Genomic DNA, 26,865 nt, shown 5'->3' with positions numbered 1-26,865 from the left:
TTGAAGGGCGTGGAGACCTTTCTCAGATAACAGATCAGTCAGTCAGCCTGAAAAGTATGAAGATGTTGAGGGAAGTAGTGTGAATGTAGCAATGGGCATCACTGGATTACTTGTAACAGCTGACTGCCAATGCCTGCAGATCATGAATGGTAGTAGTCCTAGGGTGGGTCCTTGGAGGATTCATGAATGGTAGTAGTCCTAGGGTGGGTCCTTGGAGGATTCATGAATGGTAGTAGTCCTAGGGTAGGTCCAGAGAGGAGAGAGATCTAGTCTCAATGTATCCAATTATTTACTTTCCCAATGAAAAACAGCCATCTGTTTCTGTCTCCTATCTCCCAATGTCTGGTTGCCTTTGCTATATTTATAACTTTATAGAAATAATTAAGAGTTGTTAAGAATCAATTTTTCTGCTGCTTTTGTAGTGATGTAGCATTAGATATCATAATCATACAACATGGATCGGCTGGTTGTCAACACAACAGTCTCACTCCTATTCCTTCATTGATTACAGTGATCCTGCATGCCCATAAATTTTCAGCACACCAGCACTAGGGGTAATGGGCGCCACAGTAGCCTGACAGTTAGAACGACACTATTACAGCTTGGGGAGTTCAATCCCAGCGCACTCTGTAAGGAGTTTGTCTGTCCTCCCCATGGAATGAGCTGGCTTCCTTCACATTCCAAAGATGTATCGGTTAATAAGTTAATTGGTCATTGTAAATTGTCCTGTGATTAGGCTAGGGTTAAATCAACGACTGTTCGTGGCACGGTTCAAAGGGCCTGTTCCACTCTGTATCTCTAAATAAGTAAATAATTTTGCAATAGTCAGTTAACCTGCCAGCCAGTATGGCGTTTGTGATGTGGGAAGAGAGCATAATTCCCAGGGAAACTCCTAAAGACTCAAACTCCAAACAGGTAAAGGATCAGCATCTAAACTCAGGCACATGGTGATGTGAGGCTGTGCCATTGCCCCCTCTGTTGTATAGAGTCATAGTGCACTACAGCACACTTTGGCCCATCTAGTCCATGCCAGACTGTTATTCTGCCTGTTATTAAGGAGCATTCATCATCAAAGACACCCACCATCCAGGTCATGCTGTCTTCTCATTAATACCATCGGGAATTAGCACAGGAGCTTTAGGTTCCACACCAACAGTTATTACCCCTCAATCATCAGGCTCCTGAACCAGTGTGGGTAGCTTCACTCATCTCAACTCAACTGATTCCACAACTTAGATTCATTTTCAAAGGCTATACAACTCATATTCTCATTATTTATTTAAGATTTTTGTATTTATGTCTTTATTTGTGTATAGTTTTTCATAAATTCCATTGTATTTCTTTGCTTACTTCGTGCCCGTTACACAGCTGGCATTTAGGGCAGCAATGAAGTTCCTCTATCTGTCCTTGGCCATCTTCTCTGTTGTGCCACAGGCATGGTTCAGGGTCCTCAGTTACACAGATATAGAAGGATTCTTCACTGCTGTTTCCGTAACAGTTTTCTTTTACCAATCAGAGTTGTTAGCCCTGAACCCTCGAACTTGGGAGACCGGTAAACTATTCTTAGTCTGTCCTCTACCCTTCGACCTGTTTGGCATGGTTGACCCTACCAAGAGCCAAAGCATAAAGCCCTGACTCCAGCCAGCATTGGCTCATTGAGGCACACAAGCCTCCAAACCTTATGACAAAGTGTGGATTGGAGGATTGTATTTCTTTATTTTCCTGTAAATGCCCACAAGAAGTGAATCTGGAGGCAGTATATGGTGACTTTGACTTTTCCTGCGACCACATGGATCTTTCCTAGGTGCTTTGGTTTTCTCTCACATCCCAAAAATATGCAAGATGTTGGGCTTACTCGCAATTATAAAAGATCCCTAGCTGGGTGGTTGTGGAAAGGGTGATTATAGGTTGGTGGGAATGTGAGGGAGAGTAACATAGTGTATAAATGTGGAGGTGGGTGCTTAGTCTTGAAAATCAGAAGTATCTAGTTCTCCGCTGTTGCCGTCTGACTCTAACCTGCTGTACTGATTCTATGCATTACCTTATATAGATGTTAGTTCTGAAGAACACACAATTCTTTAAATACCTCAGCTGCCATTCCATATGGGTGATTCTCTGGTTTCTCTTGAAACATCTTGTGTGCAATTGTTAGATTCTGTGGCTTGTTCTTATGTTGTATGGGAACAATCTAATTTTCACATGTGAGAATTGTACATTCAAATTGAATTACAATTTAACTGGTCAATGTAGAAAGAATATTAAGTTTACAAATCTTACAAAGATAAAATGTTTACTTTAACTTAGCACAATGCTTTGCAGCACAGCGCGACCTAGGTTCAATTCGCTCCGCTGCCTGCAAGGAGTTTGTACATTCTCCCCGTGACCACATGGTTTTCCTCCGGGTGCTCCGGTTTTCTCCCACAGTCCAAAGATGTACCGGTTGGTAGGTTAATTGGTCATTGTAAATTGTCTCATGATTAGGCCAGGGTTAAGTCAGGGGATTGCTGTGCAGTGTGGCTTGAAGGGCAAGAACGGCCTATTCCATGCCCTATCTCAATAAATAAATAAAAAGTTATCAACCAAGCAAAAATATGTAGTAACACGCACAAAATGCTGGTGGGATGCAGCAGGTCAGGCAGCACCTATAGGGAGAAGCACTACGTTTCGAGCCAAGACCCTTCGTTAGTCCTGACGAAGAGTCTCGGCCCGAAACGTCGACAGCACTTCTCCCTATAGATGCTGCCTGACCTGCTGCGTTCCATCAGCATTTTGTGTGTGTTGTTTGAATTTCCAGCATCTGCAAATTTCCTCGTGTTTGCCAAGCAAAGATATGTAGTCTTTCGAACAATCCTATTGCCAGCTGATGATCTCATGAATAGATGTTTTTGAGATGTAAATGAGGACTTTTGCTTTCCTAGCGAAGTTTTCTGGATACAATTCAATAATGAAATACTAGAATCATTGAGGGAAGGCTGAATGGATGGATATTTTTACAACAAACTGTTCTTTTCTGATGAGGCATTTCATGTGTTCCTGGTATTCTATTTTTGCAGGATGATTAAAATGCGATTTTCCAGGCCAGGGACACCTCCCCAGTTGCCATTTTGTTCCCTGTGGTTAACCTGCAGTAAATGACTCTTAAGTTCTTGTCGCTGTTCGATAAATATGACTTCGACTGTCTTCTAAGACTTTTCGGCAGAACGCTGGAGTACCTGTGCTTTATGCTGCAATAAATGAGCTTAACCTTTGTAAAATGAGTTAGAAACATAGAAAACCTACAACACAATACAGGCCCTTTGGCCCACAAAGCTGTGCCGAACATGTCTTTACCTTTGAAATTACCTAGGGTTACCCATAGCCCTCCATTTTTCTGAGCTCCATGTACCTATCCAGGAGTCTCTTAAAAGTCCGTATTGTATCTGCCTCCACTACCGTTGCCGGCAACCCATTTCACGCACTCAGCACTCTCTGCGCAAAATAAGCTTACCCCTGACCTCTCCTCTGTACCTACTTCCAAGCACCTTAAAACTGTGCCCTCTCGTGCTAGCCATTTCAGCCCTGGGAAAAGGCCTCTGACATGATCAATGCCTCTCAGCATCTTATACACCTCTATCAGGTCACCTCTCATCCTCCATCGCTCCAAGGAAAAAAGGCCGAGTTCACTCAACCAATTCTCATAAGGCATGCTCCCCAATCCAGGATTAACATCCTTGTAAATCTCCAATGCACCCTTTCTATGGTTTCCACATCCTTCTTATAGTGATGTGACCAGAACTGAGCACAGTACTTAGTGGCGTCTGACCAGGGTCCTATATAGCTGTAACATTACCTCTTGGCTCCTGACCTTAATCCCACGATTGATGAAAGCCAATACACTGTATGCTTTCTTATCCACAGAGTCAACCTGCGTAGAAGCTTTGAGTATCCTATGGACTCGGACTCCAAGGTCCCTCTGATCCTCCACACTGCCAAGAGTCTTACCATTAATACTATATTCTGCCATCATATTTGATCTACCAAAATGAACCACCTCACACTTATCTGGGTTGAACTCCATCTGCCACTTCTCAGCCCAGTTTTGCATCCTATCAATGTCCCGCTGTAACCTCAGACTGCCCTCCACACTATCCATAACACCTCCAACCTTTGTGTCATCAGCAAATTTACTAACCCATCCCTCCACTTCCTCATCCAGGTTATTTATAAAAAATCACAAAGAGTAGGGGTCCCAGAACAGATCCCTGAGGCACTCCACTGGTCACTGACCTTCATGCAGAATATGACCAGTCTACAACCACTCTTTGCCTTCTGTGGGCAAGTCAGTTCTGGATCCACAAAGCAATGTCCCCTTGAATCCCATGCCTCTCTACTTTCTCAATAAGCCTTGTATGGGGTACCTTAACAAATGTCTTGCTAAAATTCATGTACACTACATCTACTGCTCTATCTTTATCGATGTGTTTAGTCACATCCTCAAAAAATTCATTCAGGAGCTATTAAAACATAGTTCAATGGTTCCGTTTAATATCAGAGCATGTATACACTCTACAACCTGAAATTCTTGCTCTTCACAGACATCCACAAAGCCGAAGAAAACCTCCAAAGAATGAATGACAGAAAACATTAGAAACCCAAAGCCCACCTCCCCCCCACGCACAAGCAGCAGCAGAAACAACGCATCGATCCTCCTCTTACTTGTTCCAGCAGAAAACACCTCCGCCCCCCTATTACCCACCATCCAAGTAATAGCAAACCCCCATGAGACCATGATCTAGAGTCCATCAAAAACAACTGCTCATCCCAGCAGTTCAACATCCCACATTCTCTCTCTCTCTCTCTCTCTCCCTCTCCCTCTCTCTCTCAGAGGTCTCACTCCTTCCACAGAGGGAGACCAACAGCTCGCTGTTTCAATGTTGCAATCTGCGGAGTTATGGGTAAATTACCTCAACGTAGAATTGACTTTGTAGTTCAGGTTTAGTTGTCATTCAACTATACATTTGAATATAGACAAACAAAACAGCCTTCCTTTGGGTCCAAGGTGCAACACACACAGTCACACACAGATCAAGGCACGTATAATGCCGAAAGCAGAAGAGTATACAGTCACAAAAAATAACAATATATCCCAAGTCCCTGAGTGTTGGCTTGTAGATTGATGGCATGGGATGATTGTTCTGGATCCACATTCACACGCTCAACTAAGACAATCCTGTTTATCTTAATATTTTCCATTTTGTTTAAATGTCGATGAGTAGGTGATACTGTATTCATAAAGTTAGTGTTAATTTTGCTCCTGAAATGCTATATTCGTGCATATTTTAATTTAATTAAGGAAGTGGGCAATTATAAACGTTACAGAAATGATTGAAATCCACTTGTCTATTGTGTGCATGAATGAACCGTTGGAGGGAGAGAAAAACAACATATTCAGCAGCAATAATCCAAAAGAATTTGTTCATAATTGTAATAGAACCTGAAGTATTCGGTAAGCTGTGTTCCTTAACCTTCAGTATCAACTTTTATGGATTGTTCAATGGTTCAGCAAGGTATAAGTTATATTTAAGGCTGAGGAATCCGCTTATTGAACACTTCATGATTCATGATCATTCTGGCTTCACAAGTCGAAACTGGAGTCATTGTTGTAAAGTTCTTGGCAGTCAGAGAGCAAAGGTTATCATTAATAATTTTTCAAGCTGCTCTCTTTCCTGAAATCCTTTCTTAAAGCTCCTGAGACAATGAATTTCTCTGAAGAAACATTTATCACTTGGGTGCCAACCAAGTACTTCATTGACTATTTCTTTTTGGAGGTGGTGGGGAGAACTTAATTTCCATTTTCCATTTCAAGAAAAGCTCTTCATCCATCCTGTACAACAAGCCCCTCTGAGTTTCACTGCAAAATTTAACTTTGGGACACAATGTTATCTGTATGTATGTTGTATTTGACACTGCAGTGTGTCTGTAGGCAAGAGAAGTGTACCTGGAGATCTGTGCCACTTGAAACCAATTAAAATCAATGTGATGGTTGGATTAAAATCACATAGCTGCCACATTTGTAAAATGTGTGTAGACCCAGTCAGTTTGCACAGGTGCACCACAAGGCAGTGTGCTTAGCCCCTTGCTCTACTTGCTTTACACTCATGACTGTGTAGTGAAGTATATCTCCAATGCCATATTCAGGTTTGCTTTTGACGCCACTGTTGTGGGCCAAATCAAAGATGGAGATGGATCAGCATTTAGGAGGGAGTTTGAAAATTTGGCTCATTGGTGCCACAACAACAACCTCACACTGAATGTCAGCTAGACCAAGGAACTGATTCTACACTTGAGAGAAAAACCAGAGATCCATGAGTCAGTCCTCTTTGGAGGATCAGAGGTGGAGAGGATTAGCGACTTTAAATTCCTGGGTGTTACTATTTCAGAGGACCTGTCCTGGTCCCAGCACATCAGTACAATTGTGAAGAAAGCACGACAGTGCCTTTACTTCCTTAGGAATTGTGGAAATTGGACATGACATCTAGAGCTGACAAACTTCCATAGATGTGTAGTGGAGAGAGTATTGGCTGGCTGCCTCACATCCTGGTATGGAAACACCAATGCCTTTGAACAGCAAATACTACAAAAGCTCGTGGATTCAACCCAGTATGTCGCAAGTAAAGCTCTCCCAATCATTGAGCACATCTACATGAAACGCTGTCATAGGAAAGCAGCTTTCATCATCAGAGATCCTCACCACCCAGGCCATGCACTTTTCTCGCTGCTGTCACCAGGAAGAAGGTACGGGAGCCTCAGGACTCACACCACCTGGTTCAAGAACAGTTAGTACAGTCGGCCCTCCTTATCCGCGGATTCCGCATGCGCAGATTCAACCAACCACGGATCGGGAAAACCCGGAAGTTCTCTCTCCAGCACTCGTTGTTTGAGCATGTACAGACTATTTTTTTCTTGTCTATATTCCCTAAACAATACAGTACAACAACTATTTACATAGCATTTACATTGTATTAGCTATTATAAGTAATCTAGAAATGAGTCAAAAGTACAGGCAGTCCCCGGGTTATGAATGAGTTCCATTCCTGAGTCCGTCTTTAAGTCGGATTTTAAGCCGGAGCAGGTACATCCGGTATTATTTAGCGTCAGTTAGTCAAACGTTTTTCTTAGTATATAGTACGTATTTTACCTTTCTATGCATATAAGACACTTAAGAAACATGCGTATTTCAATAATTAAACCACTGCATTGCTTAGTAATAATTGTAGCTTTCATCGGGACAGGGCCTTTCACATTCTCCATTAAAATGGTTCCGATCGTTGACCGACTGTAGCCTAATACTTTTCCAATGACCGATGGCATTTCACCTCTTTCCGATTGCTTTATTACTTCCACCTTATTTTCAATCGTGATCATGATTCTTTTCGTGAACAGAAACACTGCAGATTCAGAGCTGCGATGCCAGGTCCTAATGTCCACTGCACGAAGACAGGTTAAATAAGGGACTTGAGCATCCACGTATTTTGGTATCTGCGGGGGGTCTCAGAACCAATCCCCCACGGATAAAGAGGGCCGCTGTACCCCTCAACCATCAGGCTCTTGAACAAGAGGAGATAACTACACTCACTTGCCCATCCATTGAGGTGTTCCCATAACAAATGATCTCAGTTTAAGGACACTTTATCTCAGTATCTCATGTTCTTATTATTTGCTGCTATTTATTCATATTTACATTTACACAGTTTATTATCTTTTGCATTCTAGTTGATCTTTCATTGATCCTGTTATAGTTACTATTCTACAGATTTGCTGAGTATGCCCACAGGAAAATGAATCTCGGGGGTTGTATGTAGTGACATATATGTACTTTGAAAATGAAATTTACTTTGTCCTTTGGACTTTAAAACAATTGCTGGCATCTCATGCATTGACTCCTTTAACAGGAATCGCGCTGTGGAATGATGGATTGAATCTAGATTTTACTAATCCTTTGCTCACCCTCAAGAGTTGGATATAGATGCTTCCTGCAAATATCTTTGGTTCCCCCCCCCCCCCCCCACAAAGAAAGTTATTTGATTGGTACTATTCTATAAATGTCCCTTGAATGCATCCAGAATCATTAGCCAACCAAACGGATCAATTTATTTAATCTTCTGGGCTCACTTTGTAAGGACACAATAGGATCATAGGCTTCTTTTTGTGCTATACAATTCTATCAGCCATTGTGTCTATGTCAGCTCTCCAAGGGCTGTCCTTGGCCTTTTACCCACGTTCTTTGTCTGCGTAGCTTTTAACTTCTTCAAATATTTATCCATTTCCTTTTTAAACAAAAACTTATTTTTGCTTTTCCTACTGATGTTGAGAGCGCATCCATGCACGAATAATCTGCTTTTGTATAAAATATACGACTTTGGCAATGTCTTTATTGTTTTGGCACTAATATTTAAATTTTAATTCATTCAAAAAGTCTCTTCTCTCTCCCCCCCCCCCCCCCCCCCCCCGGTTTGCTTTGTAATTTTAAATAGATCTCATATTTCGATAAGCACTTTGAATGAAAACAAGTTATTCATATGCACCATATCTTCTGCACAATATTCGTTATGATTTATTTAAATTAGCCCAATTTCAAAATATTCTACTGATGTTTGAATCCTGAAAGAAACCCACACGATCATGGGGAGAGCATGCAAACTCCTTACAGGCAGTGGCAGGAATTGAACCTGGGTCACTGGTACTGCAGAACACTAGTTTTCTTATGTCAGGTATGTGTAGATTTTTCACATTTTTCCCTGTACCTTACAACTATAGTTATATAATTCATCTGTTTCTCTAAATACACGAGTTTAACTTGGCAAGTTTCCTCATCTGTTTACATCTGGAAGAAAAGATCTCACTTATTGCATCCCCTGGTCTGAAGGTCATCTGTTCACCATAACTTGCAGCTTTTTTTGTGAATTTTGCCAGCCATTATATGTCTTCTACAAATCATGCTGGCAATCTTGAAATGGGCCTATTCCTTTGGTTGTCATCAATTTAAACCCATCTTATGGACCGTTGATGCATATCTACACAGCTGTATCTGTATGGTTTAATCTACCTGTGAGAATAATTGTTAAATCAACAGCCCTCAGTAATGCAACTTGGGATCATTGGGTGTTTCAGGTCTTTAATCATTAGATACCCTCACCCGGGTGACCCAGCCAGGGTTGATCAGGCCTGGCTTGTGTTTATCCCATGGACCAAGATAATGAGAGGCATGTAATTTTGAGGGTTATGGTATCTTAGACCTCGTTACTTGGTTCTAAATTGACCATTTGGGGAGTAGGTTGTTCTGAGGCCTAGTTATGAGGCTTTATCTTAAAGGAAGGTTCATATTCCCTACTTTAAATTTATACTGGTCTTTATTTTGCGTCTGTATGCCTGGGATTGCATGGGTTAAATTAACAGGGTTTGCTGGAGATTTAATTTCACGCCACCCTGTCACTGAGTTTAGTGGTGACTTGTTTTCTGTGGGCCCATCTTAGATTTAACTTACTGATTCTCTGTCACCTTGTTGGTATCTTGGCTTTTTTATTGGCATTTCGTGGACCAGGAGAATGAAGATCGTGTCACCGTGAGGTTAGGTTAAAATTATTCGGGCAGTGGGAAAATCATCTCTCTTGTGCTTCTTGATCTCATCACTCGAGATTCTGTGTCATGCAACTCCTCTGCATTGGCGAGACCCGACGCAGATTGGGGGACCGCTTCGTCGAGCACCTCTGCTCCGTCCGTCACAATAGACAGGACCTCCCAGTTGCCACCCACTTCAACTCTGCCTCTCATTCCCATCTATATATGTCCATACATGGCCTCCTCTACTGCCATGATGAGGCCAAACTCAGGTTGGAGGAGCAACACCTCATCTGCTGTCTGGGTAGCCTCCAGCCTGGTGGTATGAACACTGAATTCTCCAATTTCCGGTAATTCCCTCTCCCTCCCCCTTCCCCTATCCTAAGTCCCTCTCTGCCTCTCTCCCCTTTCAACTTTCTGTTCCTTTACCTCTGCAGTTCTTTCATGCTTATCCCCTCCCCCCTTTATCCTTCCTCTGATTGGTTCTCCACCTGGTGCCTCTAGCCCTTCCCCCTCCCCTATCTCTATTACTGGGCTTCAGCCCTCTCTTTCCCCCCCCATTCCTGATGAAGGGTCTCGGCCCGAAACATTGGCTACTCTTTTCTCACGGATGCTGCCTGACCCGCTGAGCTCTTCCAGCGACGTGTACGTATTCTTTGATCTGGCCCACGCCTTCATTGACCATGTCCAAGTCTTTATTGGATCTTCCTCCTCCTTACACGTCTACGGGTTTTTGGGGGTGTGGCCAGGGTTAATTGGGGTGTGCTTAAGTTTAGTGGGGGGCGTGTGTTGCCTTGGACATTAGGGTTAGGTTTGAGGGTAGAGTTGAGAGATGTATCTATGTGGAGCTGGAAGAGATAGGGTTGTGGAGTTTAAGTTGAATGAAGTTCTCCTCACTGGTTCAGGAGCCTTATGAATCGGGTAATTACTGTTTCTGAACCTGGTGGTGTGGGTCATTGATGATGGGCGCTGCTTTCCTATGACAGTGCTCCGTGTAGACGTGCTCAATGGTTGGGAGGGCTTTATCTGTGATGGACTGGGCCAATTCCACTGCTTTCTGTAGGATTTTCCTTTCAAAGGGCATTGGTGTTTCCATAGCAGGCTGTGATGCAACCAGTCAATATATTCTCCACTATACATCCATAGAAGTTTTTTGAAGTTTTAAATGTCATGGCGAACCTTTGCAACTACTAAGGAAGTAGAGACATTGCTGTGTTTTCTTTGTAATTGCATTTAGCGCTGGGCCCAGGACAGGTCTTCTGAAATGGTAACACTGAGGAATTTAAAGTTAGTGACCCTCTCCACCTCTGATCCCTGATGAGGACTGGCTCAAGGACCTCAGGTTTCCTCTTCCTGAAGTCAATAATCAGGTTCTTGGTCTTGTTGATATTGAGTGAGATGTTGTTGTGGCACTGCTCAGCCAGATTCTCATTCTCCCTCCTCTATGCTGATTTGTCACCATCCTTGATTCACCCTAGTCATTCAGCAATTCCGGCATCCTCTGTGAGAAAGTTGTACGTTCTTCCCATGAGTGCTCCGGTACCCTACCACTGTCCAAAGACATTCCAGTTTAAAAGTTAATTTAAACTTGTTGGACCCTGTTCTACACTGTATCTCTAAATAAAAATCTGTAGATACCTGTTTACTTTTAATTTCCTCTGCCTTTGATCAACTAATCTAGGTTGATGCCTCTGTTCAATCTTGAGGAAGTTCTTAATTGTGGTGGGTGCTGTCTTTCATTGAGATGTACAAGCACTGAGGGGGAATGTAAACAAACTCCAGCCATTGTTGTGAAGCCCAGATCTATTAACTTGAGTGTCCCTATCCATATTTATTCGTCAATTCCCATTACTGAAGGGCAGGTTATCACATTGCTCTTTGTGGGAGCTTCAGAAAGTACTGCAAAGGGATGCTGTAAAAATGTATTTTCCTACTAGTTGCAGGATTTAGATAAATATTAATTGTTCATACAGTTGCTGTTGCTGTTCCACAGACCTGTATTGAGCCATATTCAGTCCTTTCTATATGAAATGTTGGGTGGTGGGTTGGGATATGGATCTACTAAAGGAGGTGTAAGGCGCTCCTTTCCTCCGCTAACCTGCAGGTCACCCTTGGGCAAGGTGTCGCACCTGCTTAGCCCCCGATCAGGGTCACGTGAAGCCATGGGAGCAGGTGGTGGATGGTCGTTTGAGCAGCTGGTGCAGATCACAAGTCCTGGTTATGTGACCACTGACACCAGGCAGACAATCTCTGAAAAGTATTGATAATGGCTGGGCCACCTGTCTTGTAAAGAATAGAAAAATTTGCCAAGAACAATCATGGTCAAGACCATGATCACCCACAACATACGACATGGCACATGATGATATGAAGAGTCCTATTATTGTCTCTTCAGTGGCCACATTCCCTATATTTTAACAAACTTCTTTTTGTACTAACAGCTGTAGTCAAAGTAAGTTTATTATCCAAGAACATGTATGTCACCATTTACTACAATGGAATTCATTTTCTTGCAGCCTTTTACAGGAAAATAAATAAATATGATACAATTTTCAAAAAACTACATATAAACAAAGACTGATGTTTTTGGTGTTGCATGGTTATTATAGTAACTAGTCACGTGAGTGGGGGAGTGGTAAAACCAAAGGGAATTAGTTATGTATTCTTGGTTATTTCTTGGCAGTTTGTGGCTTGGGACTGGCAGAGGTCAAATCTTTGCTGACAGCTTAATATTGCTCAATAATGCTTAATTGTATGTTTGCTAGTTGCCAATAAAGGGTCAAATAAATGAATTCAGCTCTCTGGAAGAATCATTTCATTAGAGCTGAGGACGCATCATGCAAGTATAACAACCCCATGAAGGTTACAGGCTAGCAGCAATTGTTTTGGATTAGTTTTGTAGCTATGCTGATAAATAAGCAATGTGCATGAGAAGACAAGTTGTGCAAAAGAAATACATAACTAGATAAATAACTGAAAATAAGATGTATTATTTGTCTTTTCATCCATGTGTTGTCATTGGAGTAAATGTCACTGTGACATTAGCTCCCATATTTATAGCAGGAACTCTGCTCTGCCTCCACTCATTGGCAGGTTAAGACCCATATGATAATGCCCTTATGCCTTGTTCCTGCATCACCTTTAATGCTGCTTGCTCACCAGTTCTATTCACTCTAATTGGCACTTCTGTGTGTTTGTGCTCTTTTTATTTTTACAATGAAGTTGACAGTGTTATGTTTACTTGTTGGTCGAAAGCTGCTTTTATTGATTGGCCTGTTGAAGTACACAACAGCTCTTTCCCATTGGTTCCCTTATGTGCCGTGGCACAAGGGTCCGGTTTCAGGCAACTCTGGTATAAGAATAACGTGTGTGGGAGGCTTGGCCTCCTTCCTTTGGCCCCAGGCATCCATTCTCACACTGAGGTCACTAAAAAACCATTGGGAACGTTTGCTGGCAGATACAGGAGCACCCACAGGCACTCTTAGTTAAGTATCTGCTTGTTGAATATTTAGTTGTAGTTTGTGTAACCTGGGGAACTTTGATGTTTGGTTGAATCTTTTACTGTCTGTAAATAAATGGATTAGTGTGTTTATTCTTGTATCTCACTCATTGAGCCCGTGAACCTGTTTCCATGGAACAGACAGTAAGTTCAGTTCATTGTATCTAGATTAAATGTCACTTTTTCTCTCTCCAGGTTATGAGCTGCTGTACCAGCCTGAAGTGGTGCGACTCTACCTGTCCTTGCTCACAGAAAGCCGAAACTACAACACGTTGGAGGCAGCAGCAGGCGCCCTGCAAAATCTGAGTGCTGGGCAATGGACAGTGAGTGTAAATGTATAATGACACTGAGAAATATCTATCAACAAATTATCTGAACACAAGCTGTCAACTAACATCTTAGAAACCTACTGATCCCATTTAAACGAGAAAGAGCCAACCTGTCCCCCTCCACCACCTTGCAGAACTGGTCCTCACCGTGAACAAATTTTCCTTCGGCTCCTCCGTCTTTCTCCAAACCTGAAGGATAGCCATGGGCACTCGCGTGGGCCCCGGGTCTTGGTCGCCTATGGAGAACAGTCTACATTTGAAGCCTTCCTCAATAATACTCCCCAACTCTTCCTCTGCTACATTGGTGCTGCTGAGCTTGTCAATTTTATCAATGTTGCCTCTAACTTCCACCCTGTTCTTAACTTTACTTGGGCCATCTCTGACATTTCTCTTCCCTTTCTTGATCTCTTTCTCCATCTCTGGAGACAAACTGTCAACTGACATCTTTTGTAAACCTGCATTAAAAAAAGGACTGTTTACACTTTTCCACAGATGCTGCTTGAGTTCCTCCAGCATTTTGTGTGTGTTGCTGAGAATTATCTGTTTCAATTACTATACACAACCCCAATCGCCAATGACCCTTCTCACCAAGCAGAGGTCTCTATAACTTAGAACCATAGAACACTACAGCACAGTACAGGCCCTTCAGCTCTCCATGTTGTGCCGACCCATATAATCCTTAAAAAAAGTACTAAACCCACACTACCCCATATATTTTTCTTTCATCCATGTGCCTGTCCAAGAAGCTCTTAAATACCCCTAATGTAGCCTCCACCACCATCCCTGGCAAGACATTCCAGGCACTCACAACCCTCTGTGTAAAAGAAGAAAAAATAAACTTACCCCTGATGTCTCCCCTAATCTTCCCTCCCTTAATTTTGTACATATGCCCTCCGGTGTTTGCTGTTGGTGCCTTGGGAGACAGGTACTGACTATCCACCCTATCTATGCCTCTCATAATCTTGTAGATCTCTATCAAGTCCCCTCTCATTCTTCTACACTCCAAAGACAAAAGTCCCTGCTCTGCTAACCTTGCTTCATATGACTTGTTCTCCAAACTAGGCAACATCCTGGTAAATCTCCTCTTCCACATCCTTCTTATAATGAGGTGACCAGAATTGAACACAATACTCTAAGTGTGGTCTCACCAGAGATTTGTAGAGTTGCAACATGACCTCACAACTCTTGAACTCAATCCCCCGTTAATGAAGCCTAACGTCCCATAGGCCTTCTTAACTACCCTATCAACCTGCGCAGTGACCTTGAGGGATGTATGGATTTGAACCCCAAGGTCCCTTTGTTCATCCACACTCGTAAGTAACTGACCATTAACACTGTACTCAGTCTTCTGGTTTGTCCTTCCAAAATGCATCACCTCACACTTATCCAGATTGAACTCCATCTGCCATTTTTCTGCCCAACTCTGCAGCCTGTCTATATCTACTTGTAACCTTCGACAACCTGCAGCTCCATCCACAACTCCTCCAATCTTTGTGTCATCCGCAAACTTACTCACCCATCCTTCCACTTTTACAACCAGGTCATTTATAACAATCACAAATAGCAGGGGTCCCAGGACAGATCCCTGCGGCACTCCACTAGTCACCGACCTCCAGGCAGAATACTTTCCTTCCACAATTATCCTCTGCTTTCTTCCTTTAAGCCAATTTTTATCCAAACAGCCAAGGTTCCACTTATCCCATGCCTCATGACTTTCTGGATGAGTCTCTCGTGAAAGATCTTGTCAAATGCTTTGCTAAAGTCCATGTAGACGACATCTACTGCCCTACCCTCATCAATTTCTTTTGTTACCTCTTCAAAAAACTCAGTCAGGCTCGTGAGGCACGATCTTCCCTTCACAAAGCCATGTTGACTATCCATGAGTAGACTGTACTTCTCCAAATGCTCGTAGATCCTATCCTTAAGAATCCTTTCCAGTAGTTTGCAGACCACCGACATAAGACTTACTGGTCTATAGTTCCCAGGTTTCTCCCTATTACCTTTTTTTAAACAAGGGAATGACATTTGCCATTCTCCAGTCCTCTGGCACTTCCCCTGTAGCCAAAGAGGATTCAAAGATCAGAGCTAATGCTCCAGCGATCTCTTCTCAATTCCCACAACAACCTGGGGTGTACATTATCCGGCCCTGGGGATTTATCAATCTTGATGCTTTTAAGAAGATCCAGCACTCCATAATCTCCACATTGTCTAGCACACAGGCCTGCCCTGTTTCAACCTCACCCTGATCAAGATCGTTTTCACTTGTGAATACTGAAACAAAGTATTCATGTAGGACCTCCCCAACCTCCTCCACCTCCAGGCACATGTTGCCCTCTTCATTCTTTAGCGGTCCCACCTTGGTTCTCGTCATCCTCCTGTTCTTCACATGCGCATAGAACGCCTTGAGGTTCTCCTTAATCCTACATGCCAAGGCCTTCTCATGCCCCCTTTGAGCTCTCCTAAGTCCTTTCTTTAGCTCCTTCCTGGCTACCCTATATTTCTCATGAGCCCCTCCTACTTCCTGCTTCATATATCTAACATGTGCTTTTTCCTCTTGACAAGTTGCCTCACATGTTTCTTCAGCCACAGTTCCCTTTTCCTACCATTTTTTCATTGCCTCAGTGGGACAAACCTATCCTGAACCCAGCTCAAGTGGTCCCTAAACTTCTCCTACATTACTTCCTTGCTTTCCTCTTTGAACATCTGTTTCCAATTTACTCTTGCTAGTTCCTGCCTCATCCCTTCAAAGTTACCCCTTCCCCAGTTAAGTATTTTACCATTTCAACTGATTTTATCCCTTTCCATAGCTATGCTGAAGCTAAGGGAGTTGTGGTCACTCTCACCAAAATGCTCCCCCACCAAAAGGTCTGTCACCCAACCAGGTTCATTACCCAGAACTAGATCCAGTATAGCCTCTCCTCTCGTCGGCCATTCCACATACTGTGTCAGGAATCTTCCTTGAACACGCCTGACAAATTCAGCCCCATCTATCCCCCTTGCACTCAGGAGGTGCCAGTCAATATGAGGGAAGTTGAAATCACCCATAACTACTACCCTGTATTTCCTGCACCATTCTAAAATCTGCCTACTTACCTGCTCCTCGGTGTTCCGAGGGCTATTTGGGGGCCTAAAGACTATGGTTCTATGATTCTAAAACATGTAACCCAGAGGAAACCCACATGGTCACGGGGAGAACATACAAACTCCTTACAGCGGTGGGAATTGAACCCAGTTCACTGGTACTGTAAAGCATTGTGCCGACCACTGCGTTATCATGCAGTGGAAATTTTTAGCTTGCCATGTTGGTTATAGAGACACAATTACCTGCAAGTGAGTAGAAAAACATGTTCTTAAATTCTTCAAGAAATAGAAGCAGGTGTCTGTCATTTGGTAGAGTAGGTGCCATGATTGTCCACACCTTACGCATGGCACAGGATGATGCTGATATGTTTTAGAGTCATGGAGAAGTACAGCAAAGAAACAGGCCTTTCAGCCTATCTATGTCAAAACCATTTAAACTGCCTGCTTGCATCAACCTGCACTGGGACCATAGCCCTCTGTACCCCTACCATCCATGTACCTATTCAAACTTCTCTTAAACGTTGAAATCAAGCTCACATATACCACTTGTGCTGGCTGTATATTCCACACTCAACCCTCTGAGTGAAGAGGTTTCCCCTCCTGTTCCCCTTAAATTTTTCACCTTTCACCCTTAACCTTGTTGATCATGTTTATGGGAAAACATGTTTATGCAAACCGCTAACTAGTAGCTTGATCAATAAAGAAATATTGGGTTACTGGAAGTTTTTTTTCCCCCATTTAGATTTGATTGTCTGATTTTGCATTTAAAGACAGAGTTTTTTGCAAATTCCCTTTGTTGTCTGTCTTGCTGTTTGATGTGGATGAGGGTCAAATAAAATTAATTGAGTAACCCTCTTCCTGTACTACAGAGCATCACTAACCTACTGTAAATAGTGGCTTAAACGATACTTGTTTTCTCCAGCATGAGGATGATTCAAAGTTGTGGTTACTTTCCTTGTAATTCCAGTGGTCGAATTACATTCGCTCGACTGTGCGTAAAGAGAAAGGCCTCCCGATCCTGGTGGAACTGCTGAGATCAGATTCTGATAAGGTTGTACGAGCAGTGGCAATAGCGTTACGGAATCTCTCAGTGGATGGGCGTAATAAGGATCTCATAGGTATGGTTCCAAAGATGAATGTCCTCAGTTTAAAAACGTTTATTCCTTGGTCATGCAGTAGGACAACAAGCTATTTTGTCAGCCCATGTTCAACATAAATTTATTATCAAAGTATATTTATATCACCTTGTACAACCGTGAGATTCATTTCATACTCAATAAATCCAATAACTATAAAATAATTAATGAAAGACTGCACCAATAGGGTGGAGAACCAGTGTGCAATAGACGACAAACTGCAAGTACAAAAGAAAAAATAAATAAACAATAAGTTTTGAGAACATGAGATGAAGAGTTCTTGAAAGTGAGTCCATTGGTTTTGGGAACAGTTCAGTGATGGGAAGTGAAGTTATCCCCTTTGGTTCAAACACTTGATTGTTGAGGGGTAATGACTGTTCCTGAGGCTCCTGTACCTTCTTCCTGATGGTATCAACGAGAAGAAAGTATGACATGGGTGCTGGTGAGGGGCAACCCTGATGATGGATGCTGCTCTCCTGTAACAGTGTTTTATGTAGATGTAGTCAATGGTGGGGAGGGCTTTATCTGTGATGGACTGGGCCATATTCACTACTTTTTGTAGGGTTTTCCATTCAGGAGTATTGTTGTCAATACACTCTCCACCACACATCTGTAGAAGTTAGTCAAAGTTATAGATGTTATGCCAAATCTTTGCAAACTCCTAAGAAAGTCGGGGCACTGCTGTGCTTCCTTCATGATTGCACTTAACGTGTTGGGCCCAGGACAGGTCCTCCGAAATAGTAACACAGGAATTTAAAATTGCTAACCCTCTCCACCTCTGATCCCCCAGTGAGGACTAGCTCATGGCTCATTTTTTTTCCTTCTGAAGTAAACAATCAGCCCCTTGGTCTTCAGTAAGAGATTGTTGTGGCAGCACTCAGCCAGATTTTCAATCTCCCTCCTATTGGCTGATCTGTCACCACCTTTGATTCGACCTACAACAGTGGTGTCATCTGCAAACTTGAATGTGGCATTGGAGCTGTGCTTAGCCACAGACATAAGTGTAAAGTAGTAGAATAGAGGACTAAGCACACAGCCTGTGATGCACCTGTGCTGATGGAAATTGTGGAGATGTTGTTGTTCCCAATCGGAACTGACTTGGGGGTCTGTGAATGAGGAAATCAAGGATGTTAGTGTACATGCAATACCCAAAACTCCACCCACCTTTCCCCAGTCAAATCAATACATATATTCCACTGTTCACCTCTCCCTCTTCAATGTGCAGCAATGCTTTAACCATGGCCTGTGGAACAGTTCCATTTTCCCTAAATGAAGGTGTTTGTTTCAAGTTAGCTTGCTGGTTTTCCGCATGGTCTGCGGATATGCTCTTGTCCACATCTGGATACATTAATTCTCACATCTTGTCTTTCATTTCGCAATAGAGCTGAGACCCAGACTCTTGACCCTTCCCTATTATGTATCCTGTTATCATCCTTTTTTTTGTAGCATCCGTTAGTCTTGCGAGACGATGGATCTGTGCCTGGAGAGTCTTGGAGTGTCCTCTCCAGGGTGCAGGCCTGGGCAAGGTTGTATGGAAGACCAGCAGTTGCCCATGCTGCTAGTCTCCCCTCTCCATGCCACTGATGTTGTCCAAGGGAAGGGCAAGGGCCGATACAGCTTGACAACAGCATATATCATACAGATCATCCATTATATTGACCATTATGGTTTAGATCGGGTTCCCAACCTGGAATCCACGGACCCCTTGCTTAATGGCATTGGTCCATGCCATATAAAAAGGTTGCAAACCTCTGGGTTAAATGTTCCCTTACTTTTCCCATTCCAGCTCTGCTTTAATTCCACTTGAATAATGAATCTTGCCTTGCTAGGATTTTTAAGTATTGGATTTGAATGTGTTGTGTATATATTCAAAGATCGTCAGTTCCTTCTTTGCTATATTTTGTTTCTCTTTCTAATCAATATTGGGGTGATTGAAGTCCCCTAGAATAATTTTTACTTGTTTTCCTAACATGCCTACATATTTTTTACTGTACACTATTAGAACTGTATCTTTTACTTATTGACATACAGTGTGGAATAGGCCCTTCCAACTCTTTGAGCCATGCTGCCCAGCAACCCCTAGAGTAATTCCAGTTACAGGACAATTTACAATGGCCAATTAACCTACCAACCAGTATGTCTTTGGACTGTGGGAGGAAACCCATGCGGTTGCAGGGAGAATGTACAAACTCCTCACAGGCTGCAGTGAGAATTAAACTTGGGCCGCTGGTACTGTAAAGTGTTGTGCTAACCACTACACTACCGTGTGATGGGAATTGAACCCGGGTCACTGGTACTGTAAAGTGTTGTGTTAACCACTACACTACCGTGCGATGGGAATTGAACCCAGGTCACTGGTACTGTAAAGTGTTGTGCTAACCACTACACTACCGTGTGATGGGAATTGAACCCGGGTCACTGGTACTGTAAAGTGTTGTGCTAACCACTACACTACCGTGCGATGGGAATTGAACCCGGGTCACTGGTACTGTAAAGCGTTGTGCTAACCACTACACTACCGTACGATGGGAATTGAACCCGGGTCACTGGTACTGTAAAGCGTTGTGCTAACCACTACACTACCGTGTGATGGGAATTGAACCCGGGTCACTGGTACTGTAAAGTGTTGTACTAACCACTGCACTACTGTGCTGCCCTTAATGATTAATCCATTAGTATAATTTCTCTCTTTGGATTCTTCCTCTCTCATCACTGAATTCTCTTCACAGTTGATAGAAAAATGGAGGGTTATATGGAGGGAAGGGCTGGATTGATCTTGGAGTAGATTATAAGATCGGTATAATATTGTGAACTGAAGGGCCTGTACTCTGCTGTAGTGATCTATTTTCTACTGCCTCCCACTTCCCATCCCACATAATCTTTCCCAATATGTCACTGTGGTATGATCCTAGTTTGTCTATCAGCTTGCCTCAGCAGTCCCTGTGTGTCTGGTTCCCTGAAGTTCACTGGGACCCTATAATATTATTGAGCTGATTGCACTGCTGTAGGGGCAGGTTCGGAGTACAGTTATGATTGATGTATGTATGCAGTATGCAACTCTGAAATTCATCTTCACACAGACAGTCATGAAGCAAAGGGTCATTTAACCAACCTGCCCAGAGAAAAACATCGAATGTCAAACATCCCCTCCCACCCCGCACTAAAAATACCGCGCAAACGGCAGCAAGAACAAATGAGCAAAGACACAGAGTATAGAAACACCAAATCAAAAGGCATATTTTAGTAAAGTTTAATGCATTTATTGAAATTCAGAGGGCATTTATTTAAATTCTAAGCCCAGTTCTGTTATTAATTGAACTGGGCTGGCCTGTCTCAGTTTTGCCAATTTTGTTTTGATATACTTGAATAGACTGCATTATAGTGGGGAACTGAAGGTCCTGGCAAAGGGAAACTGTCATGATTGTCTCATCCTGTCCAAGTGAAACATCTCTCATCTGATGACAGCATGGTATGAACAATGGCTTTGGAGGTCCTCAGCACATACTGTTTTACTGTTGCAATTAAACGAGGCAACGGGCCAAGAAGAAACCATGGAGGCGATTATAGAACCAGTTGAGGATGAATTGATGGGCCAGTTGGCTGCAGACTTGTGTTGTTTCTCTTGCCAGGGAGGAAAAGGCCTGTCTGTACTTTCTCTCCTTCCTAACTGACAGGTTGCACATGACATGGTGCCCTGTTCAGCAATGACAAAAACTCCCTTCCCCTTCTAATCCAATTTTACTGGGGATTTTGAATCTGGTTCTTGATTGCGAAAGGCTGTTGGAGAGTGTTGAAGCAGGATGTTTTAAACTTGTACCAGGCTACCCGTCAGACAGCTGCAAAAGGAAAAAGAAAATCCGCAGGGCGATTTTGTTACATCTTTCATAGCAACTGAGGAGATCCACCTCCAAGAGGACCACAACATTGTTATGGTTCGGAGGCTTGCAGGCCTCAATTACCTGGAGAAGTGCAGTATGTTGGCTGGAGTCAGGGCTTTATGCTTTGGCTCTTTGTAGGGTCACCCACGCCAAACAGGTCAAAGGGTAGAGGACAGACTAAGAGTGATCCACCAGTCCTCTGGGTTTGGGGGTTCAGCTCAGGACTAACAACCCCGACTGGTAAAGCAAAATTCTTACGGAAACAGCAATGAAGAATCCTCTACTTCTGAGTGTAACGGTATTCCTGAGTCTCCATGTGGGACTTGTATGACTGACTGTAGTGAAAACCAGAAGGAAGCTACTGACACGATGAAAGAAGCCCTGGACACAGCCAGAGATGGAGGAGCTTCATTACTGTCCTAAACACCAACAGCATAACGGGCAGTAAGGATATCCACACAGCCCTGTTGCGTTTCTATAGCTCTGAATGGGTGACTGCAATGTCTTGGGAGGAGATAGTTGACTGGCTTCATGCTTTCTGGTGCAACCTTGATTCTTTTTTGGAGTATTTAGAGTTGAAAAATAACAAATTATTTGAATTTTGTTTTACCTTGTTGAAACACAGGCCACTGTTTTATTTATTTGTTTATTGAGATGTGGCAAGGAATTGGCTCTTTGAGCCGCACCACCTAGCAATTCCGATTTAACCTGCTTAATCACGGGACAGTGCACAATGGCCAATCAACCTACCAACCAGTATATCTTCAGACCGCGAGGAAACAGGAGGACCTGGAGGAAACCTACGCAGTCATAGGGAGAAAGCTCCTTACAGGCAGTGGTGGGAATTGTATCCGCGTCGCCTGTACTGTAAAGTGTTGTGCTAACCACTATGTTACTGTGCTGCCCATATTCTCTTAACAACGCAGTAGATAAAAGGCACAAAATAAGATAAGTTAAAACTTTATTTATCCCAAAGGAAATTACTGTTGCAAGTTTGCTCAGTCAGAAATATATACTTCAAAATTACAAAATGTAAGCATTGAGGTACAAAAAAATACAAAATGTGCATTAAAATATAATAGTGCAAAATATGATATGCATTGAAACCATATACTTATCTACTTAATGAAGAGGAGTTGTAGAGTCTTATAGCCACAGGGAAAGGATCTCCTGTGGTTCAGTGGTGTAGCTTGCTCAGTCTGTTATTAAAGGTGCTCTCCATTTGTCTAGTCTGTCATGGAGGGGGTGAGAGGGGATTGTCTATAATGCTCCATAGCTTCTGCAGCATCCTCCTCTCAGACACAACCACCAGGGAATCCAGTTCCACCCCCAGAACAGAATCAGCATTACTGACGAGCTTATCCATCTTCTTGGCGTCGGCTGTCCCGGCAGACCACAGCGTGGAATAGAATGTTGGCCAGCACTGAGTTGTAGAACATCTGCAGCATAGTAGTGCAGACATTGAATGACCAGAGTCACCTCAGAAAGTACAGTCGGCTCTGTCCCTTCTCGTACAGGGCCCCTGTATTTTTAGTGCAGAGGCAGTACTATTGGTGTCATTTTATAAGATTATATCTGATTTAAATTTTAATCCTCTATTCAGTTTCCTGTCTGTATCTGCACTGCCATCTTCCTTAATTTTCTACAAGCTCGCTTACTTTTGTTGAATGTACTTCATAATTTGTTTAGTCTTGTATTCGAGACTAGCCAAGTTGAACAGCATTAAGGAACTAATTTTATTTCAGTTTTGTTCCCCATTAACACAGAAGTGCAGTATAAAATTTTCCAGCTCCACTTGGTCTAGCCATCTGAGGTGATGCCAAGTGTAATGGATATTTGTTGAATTGAAACACAAAAATACAACTGCAGATGCTGTGGATCAAGGAATAGAAACACAACGCTGGAAGAACTCAGCAGGTCAGGCAGCATCTGTGAGAAAAGAGTAGCCAACGTTTCGGGCTGAGTCCTGATGAAGGGTCTCGACCCGAAACGTTGGCTCCTCTTTCTCATGGATGCTGCCTGACCTGCTGAGTTCTTCCAGCGTTGTGTACGTATTATTTGTTGAATTGAATTGGTTCATTAATGTCATAACTTCCAGGGTACAGTGGAAAAACCACACAGGTAATTTCATTGCAACATACAGTACTGTGCAAAAGTCTTCGACACAGAATGTCTTAGGGTGCCTAAGACTTTTACACGGTACTGTGTTTGCCAACATGAAGTGGAGAGTGAGTTGGTGAATCTGATGGGAGCAAAGGATGCTGGGAATAGTGAGGGGAGAGCGCCACAGAAGGGGTGTGTGACAGATGGCAGAGAAGGAGTGTCAAGGGTGGGGTGTGGATGCGGACACCAGGCATCATTTGATCCCAAACAGTTGGTTTATTGATCAGTACAGAATGTCTCTCTGGTGCTTCCCGCTCCCTCCCATGATTCCCCTCTCCCTGTCCCCTTCCCACTCTTAGTCAACAATAGAGACCCATATCAGAATCAGTACATAAAATTACTACAGTAATAAGCAAAAGTCTTAGGCACCTTAGCTGTATGCATGTGTCTAAGACTTGTACACAGTACTGTATATAAAGATGGTACAGGTAAAAGAATATAGACCATACTCATCACAGGACAGGCCCTTTGGCTCACAATACTGTGCCGTCCTTTTAAGCTGCTCTAAGACCAGTTAAACCCTTCCCTCCTTCCTGACCCTCCATTTTTCTATCATCCATGTGCCTAAGAATTTTTTTAATGCCCCTACTATATCTGCCACTATCACCACCCCTGGCAGGGTATTCCACACATCCACAACCCTGAGTTTTAAAAAAAAACATACCTCTGACATTTCCCTCCCGCCATACTTTTGTCCAATCCCCTTAAAATTATGTCCCCTCATATTAGCCATTTCCTCTTTGGGAAAGTGTCCCTGTTTTCACCTCAATCTATGCATCTATTCATGTATACCTCTATCATATCATCGCCCATCCTCCTTTGCTCCAAAGAGAAAAACTCTAGCTCATAACCTATCCGTATAATATAGGCAACACCTGGTTACTTCCTTCTGGACCCTCTCTAAAGCTTCCATATCCTTCTTATGATGAGGAACTAGACTGAACACAATATTCCAATTGTGGTCTAACCAAGGTTTTACAGAGCTGCAACATTACAACGTGATTCTTGAACTCAATCCCCTGGCTAATAAAGGCCAACACATCATTACAAGAGAAACTAGAACTAATCAACCTGATTTATTCTGTTTAATGGATAACCTGACATAAAGTTTAATTTTAATTTGACAGTTTAATTTTCATATTCAGCATTGTTGTCAATAATATGCCTCCTGACCCAACTCTTAAGGTAAATTCACTTTGTACTTTCAGAGTGATTTATTAACAACTCTTATCAAATTGTGTGGCTACTATGAGGAATCTATGAGCACGGACCCCAAGATCCCTCTGTTAGAATGCAGAACACAGAACAGTACAGGCCATTCGGCCCACAGTGATGTGCTGAAGCAGTTAAAAAGCAAATGAGAAACACCCTATCACTGATGCATTAGTCTATAATCACTACACCTTCCTCACATCCATGTGCCTATCCAAATGTCTCTTAAAAGCTTCCAATGTATTTACCTCTACCACCATACCAGGCAGCACATCCAAACATCCACCAGTCTCACAAAAAAAACTTACCTCTCACAACCCCTTTGAACCTACCCCCTCTCATCTTCAATGCATGCCCTCTGGTATTAGATATTTTACCCCTGGGAAACAGATACTCTGTCCACTCTATCTATTGCCTCTCATGATATTGTAAAACTTTATCAGGTCTCCCCTCGGCTTCCAGCACTCCAGAGTTTATCCAGCTTCTCGTGATAGCACCTGTCCTCTGCTCCTACACCCTGCTAAAAATCCTGCCATTAACCCTGTATTCTGACTTCAAATTCAACTTTCCAAACCTATTGAATATTGAAACGCCTAGATAGAATAGATGTGGAGAGGATATTTCCTATAGTGGCGGAGTCTAGGACTAGAGGCCACAGCCTCAGAATAGAGGAACGTCTGTTTTGAACAGATGAGGAGGAATTTCTATAGCCAAAGATTGGTGAGTCTGTGGAATTCATTGCCATAGGCAGTGAGTCTGTGGAGGACAAGTCATTGGGTATATTCAGAATGGAGGTTAATAGGTTCTTTGTTTGCCAGGGTGTCAAACAAGAAGGCAGAAGAGTGTGGTTGAGAGGGATTTTTTATAGTATAATAAATTAGCCCTAATGGAATGGTGGAGCAGACTCGTTGTGCCGAATGGACTAATTCTGCTCCTATGTCTTATGGTCTTGTGATCAGTTCGTCAATTACAGCATCAGAAATCATGTTCAGTTCTGACCCCAGATCTCATCTCTGTGGAGTTTGCTTGTTCTCCCTGGGAATGCATGGGTTTCCTCCCATGTCTCAAAATGTGTATGTGTGTGTGTGTGTGTGTGGGGGTGGGGGGGTTAGGTTAATGGGCCACTGTATATGGTCATTGGTGTTACAGCAAATGGTTGTCTCAGTGGAGGGGGGGTGGTGGAGAGTTGATGGGAACTTGAGAATGAAATGGGATTAATGGATCTTTGATGGTCAGCATGGGATCACTAGGCTGAAAGGCCTATTTTTATGACAATCACTTTCTGCTCCCTTGGAATTTCTTTGAAGGAAATAAAATATTTGAATATGAATTTATTGTTGGTTTCCTCTGCAGGTAATTATGCCATGCATGATCTGGTTAGCAATCTGTCAGGTGGCCAACAAAGACCTGCCAAGAACCTTGAAGAAGACACGATAGTGGCGATACTCAACACTATCCATGAGATTGTGACCGACAGTTCGTCAAATGCAAGGTCCCTCATTCAAGCACAGGGCATTGAAAAGCTGGTGGCAATTAACAAGTCAAGGTGAACTCAATTACTTACAATACTACAGCAGAGAAGCAGTCTGCTTTGCTCAACAGGAATTTGGCAGCTTTAATTAATTTCTTCCCATTGTTCTCAACCCATCAGCATAACCTTACTTCTCCCTTTCTGGCTCGTCCAATCTGCTTTTAGATGTCCATTTAACCTAGCCATTCTGTGTCAATGTTCAATTTAATGGCAGAGAATGTATACTCTGTACAACCTGAAGTTCTTATTCTTTGCAGACATTCATGAAGCAGAAATAAAAAGGAATGAATGACAGAAAAATGTTAGAACTCCAAGCCCTGCTCCCCCTCCCATGCACAGGCAACAGCAAAAGCATCACCCCTCCCTCTCCCCCTCTCTCCACTTGTTCCAGCAGAAAGCATTAGCCTTCCTCCCACCACCCACCAAGCAATCTTAAACC

At 42.8% G+C, this 26,865-nt stretch overlaps 1 protein-coding gene across 14 annotated transcripts in view; it reads left to right on the top strand.

Moving 5' to 3' along the window:
• arvcfb (ARVCF delta catenin family member b) overlaps nt 1–26,865 on the top strand; it is a 538,706-nt gene that overhangs the window by 479,888 nt on the left and 31,953 nt on the right. For all 14 annotated transcript variants that reach the window (XR_012099693.1, XM_073051890.1, XM_073051882.1 and 11 more), the window contains 3 exons: nt 13,292–13,419; nt 17,474–17,624; nt 26,249–26,441. Coding sequence is in view for 13 of the 14 variants with exons in the window: in XM_073051890.1 (XP_072907991.1) it covers nt 13,292–13,419; nt 17,474–17,624; nt 26,249–26,441 (472 nt within the window). In the remaining variant the exon portion in view is untranslated. The remainder of the gene's footprint in view (nt 1–13,291; nt 13,420–17,473; nt 17,625–26,248; nt 26,442–26,865) is intronic.

Source organism: Hemitrygon akajei, chromosome 7 (genome assembly GCF_048418815.1).
Source record: "Hemitrygon akajei chromosome 7, sHemAka1.3, whole genome shotgun sequence".
Lineage (NCBI taxonomy): Eukaryota > Metazoa > Chordata > Chondrichthyes > Myliobatiformes > Dasyatidae > Hemitrygon > Hemitrygon akajei.
The sequence above is the reverse complement of the archived record's forward strand: the minus strand, read 5'-3'. Positions and strand labels throughout refer to the sequence as shown.